We start from the raw sequence: 16,346 nt of genomic DNA on the forward strand, positions 1-16,346 counted from the left end.
AAAGCAGCCGGAGTTTCAGGGAGAGAAAGGAGGAGGAGCCTCTTAGGTACCTCTCTAGCACCCCCAGGAGCCTGGACTGATTGACACCAGCTTCTCAGGGAGCTTCCTGTTTCCTCCTGCTTCCCTGAACCCACTTAAGGAGAACAGGCAGTCAACTGAAGTAGTAGGAGCCAGTTAGACCTTAAAACACTGATATCTTCCCTCAGCGAGGCCCTGCTACCAGCCTGCTTATTTATCCCCTTCAACTGAGTGTTGAGAGCCACTGTAGCTGGCACAGAACAGCAGTCATGAGTGAAAGAAGAAAATACCCCTCTGGGGCAGCATTCAGAAAAAGAAAACAAGCAAAGGAAGCTTTTCTATCTAAGCAGGAAGGAGCTCTCCTGAGATACATAGACACAAATGTTCACGGTGAGCCTTCCGTCCCCAGTGAGGATGTGAGTGGTGAGGAGATGCCTGATCTTCCAGTAAATCAGAGTGCAGGTGACCTGGCAGCTACTGCAGCATCCATATCTCCATCTCAAATGGATGTTACCATGCATATTCCTGAAGAAAAGTGTAAATCAGAGAAGAGTGTGGTGGAGGTACAAGAAACACTGCTGCTGAGTTTAGTTCCTTAAGTCTAGATGATCCAGGACTGTGGATCCACTTGAGCAGTAGCCTGGTGGACTTCCTTGTACTGCATGGGCCACAGCAAGTGAAAAACTTCATGCTCTTCAAAGACAATGAAAATAGAAGTTTCCATCTAACACGTTACTGGCATGAAATCCCCAGTGATGACAAAGTGGAGAGGCCATGGTTTATGTCCTCAGAAACTCAGAATGCTGAATACTGGTTTTGTTGCAAACTCTCCAGTCTAATGTTCCAGCCACATTGGGTTCTACAGGAACAAAGGACTGGAAAAATCTGGCTAGAAATATGGCAAGCTATGAGAAGGCAGCAAATTACCAGAGAGCATTCCATCGGTGGAAAGAGCTTCAGATGAGTTTAAGGTTAAAGGCCATCATAGATGATCAGCATCAAGAGAAGATTGTATCAGAGTCTCTTTACTGGCAAAATGTTCTGAAAGGCTCATTGCCATTGTGAGAATGCTTGCTACCCAAAACCTAGCATTGTGTGGCACTTCAGATCAACTGTATGTGCCAAACAGTGGAAACTTCCTTAAAATTGTGGAGCCGATGGCTGAATTTGATGCTGTACTCCAAGAGCATCTAAGAAGAGTCACCACCTAAAAAATGTACACACACCACTACCTTGGAAAAACAATTCGAAATGAGATCATATAGTTACTGGCAACAGAAGTCAAACAGAAGATTATGGCAGATCTGAAGTCAGCAAGATATTACTCTGTTATTCTGGACTGCACACCTGACATCAGCCATATGGAACAAATGACTTTAATGGTGCATTTTGTAACATCAGAACCTAGAGAAAATGTCCTGCAATGGTGACTGTCAGAACATATTCTAGAATGTATTGACATTGATACTACAGCAGCTGGTATGACAAATGTGCTTCTTAAAAAGCTGGAAGATATGGCAATTGCGATAGCTGACACGGGAGGCCAGGGCTACGATAATGGTGCCAACATGAGAGGAAAGAACAGAGGAGTGCAGACACAGATCCGAGAGTTAAACCCTCAAGCTTTTTTTGTCCCATGCAGTTCTCATTCATTGAACTTGGTGGTCAGTGATGCAGCGTCAGCTTCTATTGAGAGTGCTGAATTTTTTAATGTAATTCAAAGCATCTATGTATTTTTCTCTGCATCGACTCATCAATGACAAACTTTGAAGCAACATCTGGGAACATCCTCTCTGACACTGAAACCACTGAGTGCCACACGATGGGAAACTTGAGTGGAGGCGATAAAGCCTATCAAACACCAAATTGGGAAGACAGATGATGCCATAGTTGCCATTATGGAGGATAATGCTATGACAGGAACTGTTCGTGGGAGAACAGTGGCAGAGGGAAATGGAATCACCAGAAACATACATAACTTCAAATTTCTGTGTGGCTTAGTGTTGTGGCATGACCTATTGTTTGAAATAAATGTTCTAAGCAAGAGACTCCAAGGCGTTGACCTTGATATATCTGGAGCAATGGAACAACTGGACAAAGCAAAGTCATACCTACAGTCTTTCTGGTCAGATAAGGGATTTCAAAACATTCTGAAGAGTGCACAGAAGTTGGCAGAGGAACTTCACACTGAAGCTATTTTCCCACCAATTCAATAAACAAGAGTCACCGAAGAAGACGACATTTTAATTACGAGGCAGGGGATAATCCCATGAGAGACGCCAAACAATTCAAAGCTGAATTCTTTAACCAGGTGCTAGATTGTGCAATACAGTCAGTTGAAGAACATTTCATGCAGCTCAAGGAACACAGCAGTATATTTGGGATGTTGTATGATATTCCAAAACTCCTCACTATACCTGAAGAAGACCTACACCAGCAATGTAGGGCATTAGAGACAGTGTTAACACATGGTGACGTGCAATATTGATGCGAGTGATTTAGGTGATGAACTGAAAGCCTTTTCAAGATACATTTCAGCAGGATCAACTCCAAAGGCTGTTCTGGAATATATGTGCACAAATAAGATGACTACCCTCTTTCCAAACGTTTTTGTTGCTCTGCGCATATTTCTAACACTTCCTGTAACAGTTGTCAGTGGAGAATGCAGCTTCTCCAAGCTGAAGTTAATAAAAACACATCTACACTCCACAATGACACAGGAGAGACTGGTTGGCCTTGCAACCATCTCAATAGACCATGAGCTGGCCCAGACTGGACCTTCAGCAGGAAGCAGTTCAAAACTTTGCAACCAAGAAGGCACAGAAAGCACCACTTGGATTATTCAAACAGATCAAAATGCCAGTGTTTACTATGCAGACAAGAAAAGTTACATTTGTTGTTCAGGTGTTTGGAAGTTAAGTGTTACTTAAAAATTTTTAACAAGGCATTTTAAGTTGTTAGTTCTTCTTTATTCGGGTTGGTAACAGAGCAGTACCATGAGAGGAGTAGAACAGGAAGAAGACAGAACTGAGACTTTTCAAAGTTTTGGCCCAATCGAGGGAGTATGGGGGAGTCATTTGAGCTTCCCACCTCAAGTGCCAAAATGTTGTGGGCCAGCCCTGAGTTGTTCCCATGGAGCACCTCTGAAGTCACTGCAGTGTAGGAAGAGGGTAAAGCGAAGACTCATTCCCATCAAACCCACTTGCAGAGATCAGGGCCAGCTCTAGGTTTTTTGCTGCCCCAAACAAAAAAAAAAATCTCAAAGCAAAAAAACAAAAAACCTCCCAGAATGCCACTCCGAGCATGGGCTGGTTTGCTGGTGCCTAGAGCCGGTGCTGGCGGAGATACCCAGCACAGAGCTTGCTACCCCAGTTCCAAAACTCTCTCGGCTTGATTCTTCATTCTGTCCAGTCTTCCTAGTCCAATCTCAGTTGGGACTACGATAATACAAATAAGGATAATGTAAGACAGCTCAGGTAAATTTGAGTCTAAAAAGGAGTCATATATCCCTCCAAATGAGAATACATGCAAAGTTAGTTATGAAACCTAGATTCAATCAGAAGTGACTAAAACATACCCTAATAATGATTTTTTTTATTCCTGGTGACAACAATAGGATTTCCACATCCATAGCAACAACAGGATATGGCCCATTATTTTGCAATAAATGAGCACTAATTGAAGTGTAAAATGTATTTATTGAGCTAAAGAACTTGGTCCTATAAAATGTAATACCTACCACACTGTGATAAATTCTCAAAACTTATTTTAATAATTGATTAGTGTTTAATGTACCATAACTGTAATACCCAATCTAAATTAAATATCTTTTTGGGAACCTTAAAAAGTGTTACCAATATGTTCATAGATGCATGTCTTGTTTTGTTTTTAAACTATCCTATAATACCTTAAAGATGTGGAAACTGTATCCTTAATGCTTTATTCCCTTTGAAATAAACATGTCACAATGTTACTTTTTTCCTCTTACTCTATGAATTTTAAGCATTTAGAATGGTATAAATGAGCTTTTTTAAAAAAACAATATATCATTTGTGGAACTCACTGACTTATGATGGGATAGAGGTAAATAGCTTACCAAATTTCCTTAAAAGAATTATACATTGATCTGAACAAGACGACCACCTGTGGTTACATTGACTGTGGCAGAGTCACAAAGGGACTTTGGCATTGCAAACCAGAGCATCACACCACCTACCTTTTAGATGCTTAGAAAATCATTGGGATTCACAGAGCCTGGAGCAGGCACTCGGCTCCCTGTACAATGAATGGGGAGAGAGAGAGAGAGGTGCCTAACAATGGGATTCACAAAAGCCAGCACAGTGAGTTAAGAGCTGCCTAAGCTAGCCAATGGGAGATGCTGTGGTGAGAGATATATCCTAAACCCTGCTCCTTTCAGGGAGTTAGGTGTTTAAAGTTAGGTTCCTTTCTCCCCTCTGCTTGAAGGGGAGAAAGACCCATGTTCAAAACCTAAGTGAATGTCCTAACCACTGGGCTAAAAGTCAGATGGTGGGCACCACCGCTACCTCCTCTTCCAAAGGGATTTTGAATGGCATGCAATCTGGTAGGTAGCCTCTGAGCATGCACGCAGAATCGAGCCCCACAGATGCCCTTCCTATTTTCCCATGCTTTGTGAATCACGACGGGGCTTAGATATCTTGGTGGCTAGAGTGAGGCATCAGTGCAAATGCCCAGAGGCAGAAACATAGGCATCTAGGGAACTTTTAGCCTGAAAATTTAGGTGCCAAGTAGGTTTTTAGGTGCCTACTGGGTTAGGCGGTAGCTGAGCAGGGGTTTTGTAAATGCTAGTGGCACCTAAATGTTGGACTTAGGAGTCTAAGTCCCTCTGTGACTTTAGCCCCCTGTATGTAAGTGATAAGATATCACAGTGCCCATGCCTGAAGACAAAGCTGATCACCAGAGCGAATCAGAAAGTGAATTCCCACTTCTGATAAAATATAACAAAGAGAGAGGTGCCATTGGAGAGTCCACTGCCTCCACGACCAGTGCTAGAAACAGGGTATTAGTCTATGGATCATTGGTCTTTTCCAATATGACAAATCTAAACTCTTATAATGCTAAGTTTGACTGCTGCCTATTTCTGAGACTGCATCCATTTTTGCGGGGGGAGGGATAGCTCAGTGGTTTGAGCATTGGTCTGCTAAACCCAGGGTTGAGATTTAATCCTTGAGGGGGCCACTTAGGGATCTGGGGCAAAATCAGTACTTGGTCCTGCTAGTGAAGGCAGGGGCGTGGACTCAACGACCTTTCAGGGTCCCTTCTAGTTCTAGGAGATAGTTATATCTCCATATATAAAAAATGTTCTTTGCTTCATTTTGATTAAAGAGTTTAGCAAGGAGGCTTTAAAAAGCAACAAAGAGTCCTGTGGCACCTTATAGACTAACAGACGTGTTGGAGCATGAGCTTTCGTGGGTGAATACCCACTTCTTTAGATGCAACCGAAGGTGCCACAGGACTCTCTGTTGCTTTTTACAAATCCAGACTAACACAGCTACCCCTCTGAGGCTTTAAAAGTGGTTCCTGCCTTTTCCCAGAAACAAGCATAGTTGCATAGACAAGAGGAAGATCCAAATTCTGATCTCATTCGTGCAGTGCAAGTCCAGAACAAACTCCACTGAGATCAGAACATCAAATCAGGATCTGGCTCCTAACCAGAACCATGGTGCAGGAATTTATTTCCGGAACTTGTTTGTGAGTAGCAGTCAGGCAGTGAGAGAGTTAACAGGGCTGGACACGTAAGTTGATCTGTCAGTGAGTAACATACATAGTTGTTATGCTAAAGTTTTCAACAGGGTTGCAATTTGTGGAGAGAGAGAGCGCTTATCTTTTGAGCTGTGCAGAGCTGATTTTGCCTTGGAAGGGGGACGAAACACAAGGTTAGTGGTACTTCAAGAATTAGCAACCTGCTCTAGTTTCCTTTTGGGGCAGACATCTTCAAACACAAGCTTAACAAATGAAGTTATGCTGTTTATAATGTTACTTATCCATGGGGAAATATTCCAGTATAGATTGATCAGGATTACTAGGCAAAGTATCCTACAAAATCTTTGTATTTAACTTTCCACGGGTACTACACTGGATTTTCAGAGAGGAGGTTTCAGGGTTAGCAATATTTGTTTCAGCATCAGAGGGGAAATGATTCCTGGTAAATAGGATCTTATTAGGTTTCTTTTACACACACACACACACACACACACACACACACACACACACACACACACCTCTACTGTGCAGAACTGTACTTGCTTTCACAAGCCATAACTTGAATCCAAAATGTATCCATATTTCAGTGTAAACCAACATACAATTGTAAAAGGAGCTAAACCGGTTCAGTGACTTTATATTGTGGGAGGGAATGACGACTTCTCAGGCTGTTTTGGATAACCGAAGCAAACAGTCTAAGTGAGGATGAAATTGCAGAGCTCCTTAACTAAAGTAATACTAAACTCCTTAACTAAAGTCTCTCCTCGAGGTACAAGAATTATGTTTGTATTTGGGTGACTTGTTTTTTTTTATATAGAATTGCTGCCAAAACTAGTAGAAAGAAAGCTAATTAGGAAAGATGTTAAAAATGAAACAGCGTGGGTGTGTGTGGGATTGTGTGTAACTAAACTGCTGTGTTAAGATTGAACATATTTACTCTCGACTCTATGTGATATTTACCAGAGGATCTCTGCTCCTGATCTAGTTGAAGTATTGTTATATTATTCATAATTAACATTAGAATAGGCTGCAAAGCATTACAGCAAAGTTTTCCTATAGTACATGTGAGAAAGAATGTTCCTGTCTTGCCTGAGTTGCCCTGCTTTGGGTCACAGGCATGAATTAGTATGGTTGCCTCAATCTGAGCTACGGTTATTTTATCTACCCTGACGAACAGAAGCTTGGTCTCTCCTGCAGCAGACTTGAGCTTGAATACAATTCTTCTCACTAGTACTGAATCACAAATGACTCACTTCAAACTTGGATGTGCGAGCAAAGTATATATTTGCAAATTGGCTCGGTGAGGCATTGCTTTGCAATGTAGGTGGGATAGGTTTCATACTGTAGCAGTCAAATTCGGTTCTTTTTTTCTCCCTCCTCCTCTCTTTTCCTTCATGCAGGATGGTTTTCTGAGTTCAGGATTTCAGTGTCTTTTCTGAAGGTACTGAAGCATCTGCTACCCAGTGCTTTGGTGAATGTATCATGTGGACTTTCCTGGCCTCACATGAGACTGGAGTTCTTCACTAAAGATGGATGATTTCGCTTTACTTGACCTGTTGGAATGTCCTGTGTGCTTTGAAAAGCTAGATGTCACAGCCAAGGTGCTACCATGCCAGCATACCTTCTGCAAGCCTTGTCTACAGGGAATATTGAAATCTCAAAATGAGCTGAGGTGTCCAGAGTGCAGAACTCTAGTCTTCTGCAGTATTGAAGAGTTACCATCCAACTTGCTTCTAATTCGCTTACTGGACGGTGTCAGATATGGACAAAATGTTATGAGGTTTGGCTCAGTCCAAAGATCTCGGGTCCTGACCTCTCCTGCCTCAATCAGGAGAGACAGGGGAGACCCAAGAGGTTTACAACTTAATCAGTACAGGCTGGCACCAAATCCCAGGATCCAGGTGGAAGGGGTAAGGAGAGTCCATGTTTCTTAATATCTTCATAGGCAGAAAAAGTTGCATCATTATGTGTCAAGAACTATGAAAACCTTCATGTTAAATGCAGAAATACTTAAAAATAGGAGAGATTAAGCCACTTGATTACAAATCTGCCTGCTGTCTCCCTGTGATATTTAGCTATTTTGAGTTGATCTCTGCAGTAACAACATCAAATCTCAAGCTTATCAAAAAAATAACTTGTCTTTCTGAAAATCAGGTTGCAAAATTTTCAAGAAAACAATTTTCATCATGAGTTTTCTGGTGCTTGCTAGTTTCAGTTGGGCCAGAAATAGTGTGTGCTCTGACTTGCAGATAATATTTTGTTACATATATCTCCCGTCCAAGAATAACTTGGGAAATGCAGAATCATGGAAGATAGAAGTTGAAAAGTCTTTCCATTTTATCCGTTGACTGAGACTGGTCTTTCTTCCCCCCTTCAGTGATTTTACCAGTCTAATTTTAGAAGTCCCAAGTGGCTTTTGCCACATTCCATAAGAGCAGTTTTTTCTTATATATTCAACTCATGTTATTTGACCCTTTGAATAGGTTTGTTTCTGTCTGAATTTGGTGTACAGGTTGACATTAGATTTTATTTTACCTGCACTGGATTACTGTCCCTAATTTGTCATTGCTTGGATTCTTAAGCACTCTTCATACAATGCTGATCTAAATCCTTTTCATAATACTCCAGAACAAAGGGCTGTGAAGGTACAGGGTATCTGGGTAGAATGATTGTTAGAGACATGAATTTACAAATGTATATGCAGTGAAGAAACACACACTTGTATGTGCGTAGTGTTTATGTAACATTTATGTTCAAGCATATTTCTGTATACATTTAGAACTGGGTACAGTTTGTTATACTGTACCCTTTATAAGTACAATTTGGTAGATGCGTCCCATTGAATCTCACAACTTCTGTTGAGTTAGAAACTCATCTTGCATGTGCGGCACTTTAAAAAATGATCTTTGGAGAATGAATCTCAGATTTTTCCCTTAGTGTGAGAAAATGTGACATTGTCTGAGAAGTTTATGCACTGGACCTCCTTCTGATGTGGCCACCAAAGACCTGTGCTGCTCAGGGGAATGGATGGCTGTTATCATCAGTAAATGGTTCAAATCCAGCACAGTTTGGTGGCAGTGATCCAGAATTCCTACTCCCTTGCAGCTGTTAGGTGTGTATGAGCTGTTGGGTGTATCTTCATTCCAATTTCCAATGGACTAATGTGGCACAGTGACATTAGTGGCATCCCATTGCAGCCTTAACCAAGAGTCTGAATTTCCCTCAGTTATAGCAGTCTGTTTCTTTAAGGTCAGGGTTGACATACATCACAGGGACAATATTTATTTATTTATTAGTATGGGTAAGTGTGCATTACCGCTGTGTGTTCTTGACCTGATCTGTAGTAAATGAAGTGCTAGTGGTTCCAAGACTGTCAATCCACAACCTTTCATCAGCCCTAAATTCATATGATAAATAAGTAAATAAATAAATACAAACACACATACAGAGGAGCAAAATTAGAAGACTGGCCTCCATTATTATATTGTTACATTCATCTTGCATGCTGCAGCAAATGAAATTTTACAATTGTTTGGTCACTTGCAATCTCCTAGTGACAGTAAAAAGTGAAAGGTGAGGGTTGCTCAAACACCAGATTCTTTGCAAAAAAAACAAACCAAAAAAAAAAGGGAAGACATTTTATAAGCTGCAAATCCCACTGGAGAGCATTAGCAGACTTGGTAGCCGATCTGTGGCTATTATTGTAATCCCAATGGGGTTATTAAGCGAGCACTGGCCTTATCGCTGCGAGTAGTCATCTTTCATTTTCATTCCGTTAGGTCGCTGGCCAGATAAGAAACCAGAGCCAGTCAGCATGGAGGAAATCAATCACCTAGTTCTCTTGCACAAATATCTGTTTTGCCACAAAATATATTTAACCCAGATCAGGCAAATTCTGGCTGCAACTCAAACCCAGTTCCAACCATCGTAGACTAATCACAGCCCAAATGGCCTAAACTGCAATATTCATAGTGTGATTTGTTGAGTGGAAGGCACAATACCATAAGAAAATCAATCAATCTCCTGCTATTTACTTTATCATTTCATTCTTTAAATTGTTGTATGAGTGAACATAGGGCAAGTGAAGAGTTAGTTAGTCCTAGGGACTGAAGTTCTCTAGCCACGGAACAAATATATTAGATAGTGTATGTGCAAACTTCCTTTGACAACACCCAAATCTGGTGTTCCTCACCCCAGAGAACACCGCTTGGGCATTTCAGCCTCCATCAACATGTAACCGTGGGCTGCTATATAAAAGCTGCCAATGAGAATGACAATCAGTGGCATGGCCAATGATGGGTTATCCAATGTAAAATAGCTCCCCACTAGGAGCTTGAATTAAATCATTGATTTATTTCAGAGAGGCCACTAGTCACTTATCAAATAGCAGTCGTTTTCAGCCATTATCACTATGGGCTGAATTTGCACCATGCGGTGAAAAGTTTCATAGTTTATCCTGTTCAGAACCCTTGTGTAATCCAGCCCCCATTCAAAAGCTTAATTCCTTTTTATGATCATCTTACTCTTTTTTCTCCATATGCTTTAGATTTTACTTAGCTCTCAGGACAAGTAAAAACTTGTTACTGATATTGTGCAGTGGTGTCATTCAGCTATTTGCTGCTGCCAAAACAGTTAATATGAAATTATCCTTGGGAATCAGAATAGCTGGTTAGACTATTTTCCTGCTGGCTAGGGAAGAGTCCTAGACAACAGGACTGTGATGTTCTGTATGTTGCTCTGGCACTGTCTCATTGAGTAAGACTGAGGAAGTCACTTAACTTCTCCATGCCTTAGTCTACCCATCTGGGAAAAGGGTAGAACAACATATTATACAAGAGTGCTATAAAGCTTAATTTATTCTATTATAAAGCACTTTGAGATCCTCAGCAGTAAAGTGCTGCAGAATGCAACATGTTTTGGTAGCTCAGTATATATACACAGCACTGACATATTTCCTTAGCTGCTGTATCAGGTCACACACACACACACACACACACACACACACACACACACACACACACACACCCCTAATTGAACCAGCCCTTAGTGACAAGAAGATGTTAACTCTAAAACAGTAACAATTAACCTCAGGTGTGCTTATAATATAAAAATTCAAGACTAAGAAATGATGGATGATCTTCTGTCTACATCATGGGAGTGTTTGATTTTATGTCCTCTAAACACCAAGATAAATCACAGTAATCTGAGGCCTCCATAAAAATGTATGTGGATGTTGCCCATGTTGTGAACATAGCTATATAGAGGGAAATGGTTTTCTGGTTAAGCAGATTAGCAGAAAGGATAGTCTTCTGGTCACAGTACAGGAGTAGCAATCGGGAGGTCATTTCTGTTCTCCCATCTGTAGAATGGTGGTCCTTACCTAGCTCAGAGGTCCTGTACATTGTGAAGCTAAAATTATTTGATGTTTGTAAAGCACTTTTAGACCTTGGGCTAGAAGGTGCTGAAGGAGCCTTTTCCAATGCCCACTGAAGTCACGGGGAGTCATTCCATGGGCTTTGGATCAAGCTTTAGATGTGACTAGCATTATTATTATATAGCTAGGATGAAGGAATTTTGAAAGACAGCTGCCTGGTCCCTTGGGTATTTTTAGATCTCATAGCTGTAGAAGAACAAGTTTGAACTTCTGAGATGATTTACCTCCCTCCTGACCCTCTCCAGCAGCTTTCATAATGTTCTTGAAATGACTTGATTACAAAAAAAACAAAACAAAACAAAAACCAACAGTTTAACGATGAGTAGTGAAAACCTCTGGGAAGATGCAGAGAAATCTCTTGAAGCCTATTGATTTCTAGCTCACTGTTTGCATTCAGATGAACTGTAACAATGATTCAAACTGGTGACTCTTCTCAGGTTAAGATTTCTGAAAAACAAGCCATTAGAGCCGGTGATAAAGAGTAATTCCTAGGAGAAAACTCACCAACTACTTTCTCACTACTGAAATTTTCCATTTGATGCAGAGTAACAAGTGAGGCTGCCCTGGCCATTCTCCAAGATTTTTTTTTTTTAAGAATCTTTATTATCATTTTAACCTTCCCCGCCCCTCCTCTCTCCTGCCCCTGCCACATATTCACAAGGGGAGAAACCACCTGCCTATATACCTCTTCTGTCATTCCATATCCTTCCCTACACCTCCCCAATCATATTTAATCCTTTCCTCCATCAGCACTAGGGAGACTCAACACATTCCTGCAGTATAACAAACAACTGTCTTCCCGATCTCAGCAAGCAACCCACTTATGGATTGGATCTGTGAGAACAGTTTTGCACATGGTGAAATTAGAGGAATTCACCTCAGTATTGTTTTTACAATGGAGGCCGGGGGTGAGCCAGACATCTTTGGGGCACATCCACTAGGTACCGTTAGAATTCCTGAGAAGGTAGCTCTTGGAGGGAGAGTGGAGAACATTTTAGTGTAAAATAATGTTGCTCATTTGGGGCATGATCCAAAGCCCACTCAAGTCAATGGAAAGTCTCTCATTGAAATGAATGAGCTTTGGATCAGGCCCTGAGATAGCTCAGTGAGATTAGCATCTCATTTTTGTGAGGATTGTAGTGGGGACAGCTACAATAGTTCATTACAAGGGTAACATCAGTCACTTGCTTGTGTGTGCATGGATGCAGTGTCCATGTATGACTGTAGTAGTGAATGTCAGTGATGCTCAATGGAAGTTGTCTCCCTCCCCCACCATGGGAAGCTGTGCATCAGCCTCAAGCTACTTCCTCTTACAAGGCTAATAAAATAATCTACTCTGTTCCATGCCTCACTGCATCTGAGATGTGTCATGAAAGGCAGAATATGGAACACATTTTTCTTCCACTTAGGAAGCCATCCTACAAACATACCCCCTTTAACACTATGGCGCTGAGACAGATGGAAAGAGCTTAGAGCTGTGCACAAGGTGACCAGTTGCCTGGATTCTCAACTCCTGGCAAAGAAGCCTCTTGTTGCCACTCATGCTCAGCAAACTGTTGCTCTTCTGCCTCTTGAGCTCAGGAGGAGTGTCCATGAAGCCAAAAAACTAAAACAAATCCCATCACCACAGAGCAAGCAAAGAATTCAAACCATTCCAAGCGCAAAGTGCATACGAGCCTCAGCAGAGCTCCTGAAATATTGTTATCTAGAGACAGACCATAGCCAAGAATTTCACAGCCAGAGCCAAACTCCTACAAAAGGAAAAGGTATTTTATAGTTCCAGTGCATCTCTACCTATTTTTCACCTGGTGGTACCTAAATCATTTTTATCCATGCTCTGCGCATGTGAATACAATGTAGTATGTTGTGTGTGTTGATTCACATATGTATTATATATGAATGATTATACAAACACCATGGAAATGGAGCCACTTCTGAAGTGGAGGACACAGGCAATTTAATATTGCACTGCTTACTGCTCAAGATCCAGCAGCAGGAGGAATTTTTGCAAAGGAAACCAGGGCAAACCTCAACTGTTACAAAGAGTACCATGAGATCTTTAATGCCTATGCAGAAGGCATAAAAGACTTTTGCTTTTAAAAGTGTTATCTGAAAGATCCCCACGCAATAAACTGCATGGAACTCAATCTAACAGAGGGCTAAAGGATTTGCTTGGAACTGAATGCTAGGGAGTGTAAATAATTTAACCTGGATACTTTAGACTGTTAAAAGCCATCCTCTCCATGTGCAATATATGGTTTCTTTCTAGGTGAGGGCATACTTCACAGCTCAGGGGGAAAGCTACAGCGTGGATACACACTAAATAAAATACATTTTTGACAGCCATGAGAAGTGTGAAAAGTTTCTGCGTGGAGCACTATGCATGAAGCTTCCATAGTCCTCCAAAGTGTACAGGGCCAAACTATACCCCAGACACAGATATCCTGTTCATGAATCATGCCACTAAACTGCTATTTGGGTGATGAATATTATAGTGCAAGGAAAATACAGGGGAAAAAAAAAGCCATAGCCAGGCAAAAATATCCAGAGAATATGAAAGTCTGCCCTTAGAAACACAGAAAATACTGGGTTTCAGAATAGCAGCCATGTTAATCTGTATCTGCAAAAACAACAGGAGTACTTGTGGCACCTTAGAGGCTAACAAATTTATTTTAGAATAAGCTTTTGTGGGCTATAGCTCACTTCATCGGAAACATAGGCTGGAACATACAGCAAGAACATGAAAAGATGGAAGTAGCCATACCAACTGTAAGAAACCAATCAATTGAGATGAGCTATCATCAGCAGAAGAAAAAAAAACTTTTGAAGTGATAACTGAGATGACCCACAGAAGGTGTGAGGATACTTAATATGGGGAAATAGATTCAATTAGTGCAATGGCCCAACCATTCCCAGTCTCTGTTAAAGCCTAAGTTAATTGTATCTAATTTTCATATTAATTCAAGTTCAGCAGTCTCTTTGGAGTCTGTTTGAGATTTTTTTGTTGTAAAATTGCCACCTTCAAGTCTGTCACTGAGTGGTTAGAGAGGTTGAAGTGTTCTCCTACTGATTTTTTAATGTTATGATTCCTGATGTCAGATTTGTGTCCACTTATTCTTTTGCGTAGAGTCTATCCGGTTTGGCCAAGGTACATGGCAGAGGGGCACTGCTGGCACACGATGCATAGATCACGTTGGTAGATGTGCAGATGAACAAGCCCCTGATGGCGTGGCTGATGTGATTAGGTCCTATGATGGTGTCGCTTGAATAGATACTAGTCCACCTAAAGCCTATGTTCTTGTCTCAGTGCACGAACAGGAGGAGAACACACACACGCACACACACACCCCCACACACACACACCCCACACACAGCATTTTATGGGAGATAGACAGATACCTCATCTACTGAGATAAAAATACAATATACTCCAACGTCACCACCTTCACACTGAGTCCTATATATAGAGACTATGCCTTGCTATTCTCTTCTGAAATCATCTCCAACTCCTTTTTGAATTGACAGACAGGATTTACTTTGCCAGCTCTTTTAAAATTATATGTCCAACATTCTTTGCATTGGCACCCAGGATTCCAGAAAGAGGAGACAAGTGCAGCAGGAAACAAGTTATTGACCCATTGCACTACTTAGCTTTCCTCCCACTGCATTCTGCACCTTTCCAGTCTCAGGAATGACCTAACAATACGAGGCAAAATCCTGTCCTTACTGATTAGAGTCAGGTTGGGCTTAGAGGGGAAAGGATTGGATAGATGCTGAGCATGCATTAGGAACAAGAACTTTCCTATCAATATGCACTGACCCAGGGTGAGGCACACACTGCTTTTAAATGAAGGACCATTTTCTCCATGGCTAACAGCTACTGCAGGCAGTGGTATATGTGCTGCTCACTTGGGGGACCTGTTCATGCCATACTGGCTGCCATACCATGTCCCATTGTCCACCAGCTAGAGATGAAGTCAGTTCTCCTTCCATTCCTGAGGCTGGGCTATGCTACTGGAAAAGGGTGCAACCTATGCCCCAAGTCAGGATTTGGCTTATGGTGACCCGAACAGCATAGAGTATCCTACGGTGTCATCAGTTAGGAGGTCCAGGGAGCCAACATTCCCCCCTTATAGAGTGACCAGATGTCCCAATTTTATAGGGACAGTCCCAATATTTGTGGCTTTTTCTTACATAAGAGTCTCTTACTCCCCCACCCCCTGTCCTGATTTTTCACACTTGCTGTCTGGTCACCCTACTCCCCCACAAGGCTTTTGCACTTCCTCAAAGTTCCATAGGCTGCTGAGCAGAGGGGTGGGGCATGGCCTGACACCTTTAAGCAGTGGTCCTGTACCAAATTAGTACAGCTGCTGCTAGAGCAGTGTGGAGTTCAGCACCACTGACATTTGATCTGGATGGAGGGGCAGTGGGGCCAAAATTCATTGAGTGGTGTTGCCACCTCGCCCATGGGATCTGATCCTGAATGGCAGAGCACAGAGAAGTCCATTAAGAACTTGACCCCTGGTAGCACTAGCTTATGCACAATGTGGGTAAGAGATGGGAGGTTCCCCTACAGAGGGAGAGTTGGGGTCCCTATAGGAGGTGGAGAGAAAACTTGAATTTACCCCTCTCCCCCACCCCCCAAAAAAATCTGAATTGGCACCACTGGTATCCTACATGTGACTTAACTAATGATTTCCCTAGTGCCAGAACAAATAATGCACTTTGCACCCTCTGTGCATCACAACATTGTTTGCCCCCACCCCAGAGGCGGCTCTAGGTATTTTGCCTCCCCAAGCACGGCAGACAGGCTGCCTTCGGCGGCTTGCTTGCGGAGGGTCCCCTGATCCCGCGGCTTTGAAGCCGCAGGACCAGCGGACCCTCCGCAGACAAGCCGCCAAAGGCAGCCTGCCTGCCGCCCTCGCAGCAACTGGCAGAGTGCCCCCAGTGGCTTGCTGCCCCAAGCATGCACTTGGCGTGCTGGTGCCTGGAGCCACCCCGTCCCACCCTCCCTCAGATGGTCTTAGTGTGGTAATTGCTGCCTATTGGCATTAGAAAGCAATTCACTGAAATGCAGAGAGCCTGACAATATGAACAGTAAAAGAGGCTAGCCTGAGAGACACAGCAGGCTTTCAAGAGGCAGCACTGTGTG

General features: G+C 42.2%; 1 protein-coding gene across 1 annotated transcript in view; it reads left to right on the plus strand.

The window, feature by feature from the left end:
- The first annotated feature begins 5,922 nt into the window (after positions 1–5,922).
- SH3RF2 (SH3 domain containing ring finger 2) overlaps positions 5,923–16,346 on the plus strand; it is a 77,046-nt gene continuing 66,622 nt past the window's right edge. The window contains exons 1-2 of the mRNA XM_050962628.1: positions 5,923–5,933; positions 7,161–7,670. Coding sequence (XP_050818585.1) covers positions 7,290–7,670 — 381 coding nt within the window. The 5' untranslated portion in view covers positions 5,923–5,933; positions 7,161–7,289. The remainder of the gene's footprint in view (positions 5,934–7,160; positions 7,671–16,346) is intronic.

This window comes from Gopherus flavomarginatus, chromosome 7 (genome assembly GCF_025201925.1).
Source record: "Gopherus flavomarginatus isolate rGopFla2 chromosome 7, rGopFla2.mat.asm, whole genome shotgun sequence".
NCBI classification, from domain to species: domain Eukaryota; kingdom Metazoa; phylum Chordata; order Testudines; family Testudinidae; genus Gopherus; species Gopherus flavomarginatus.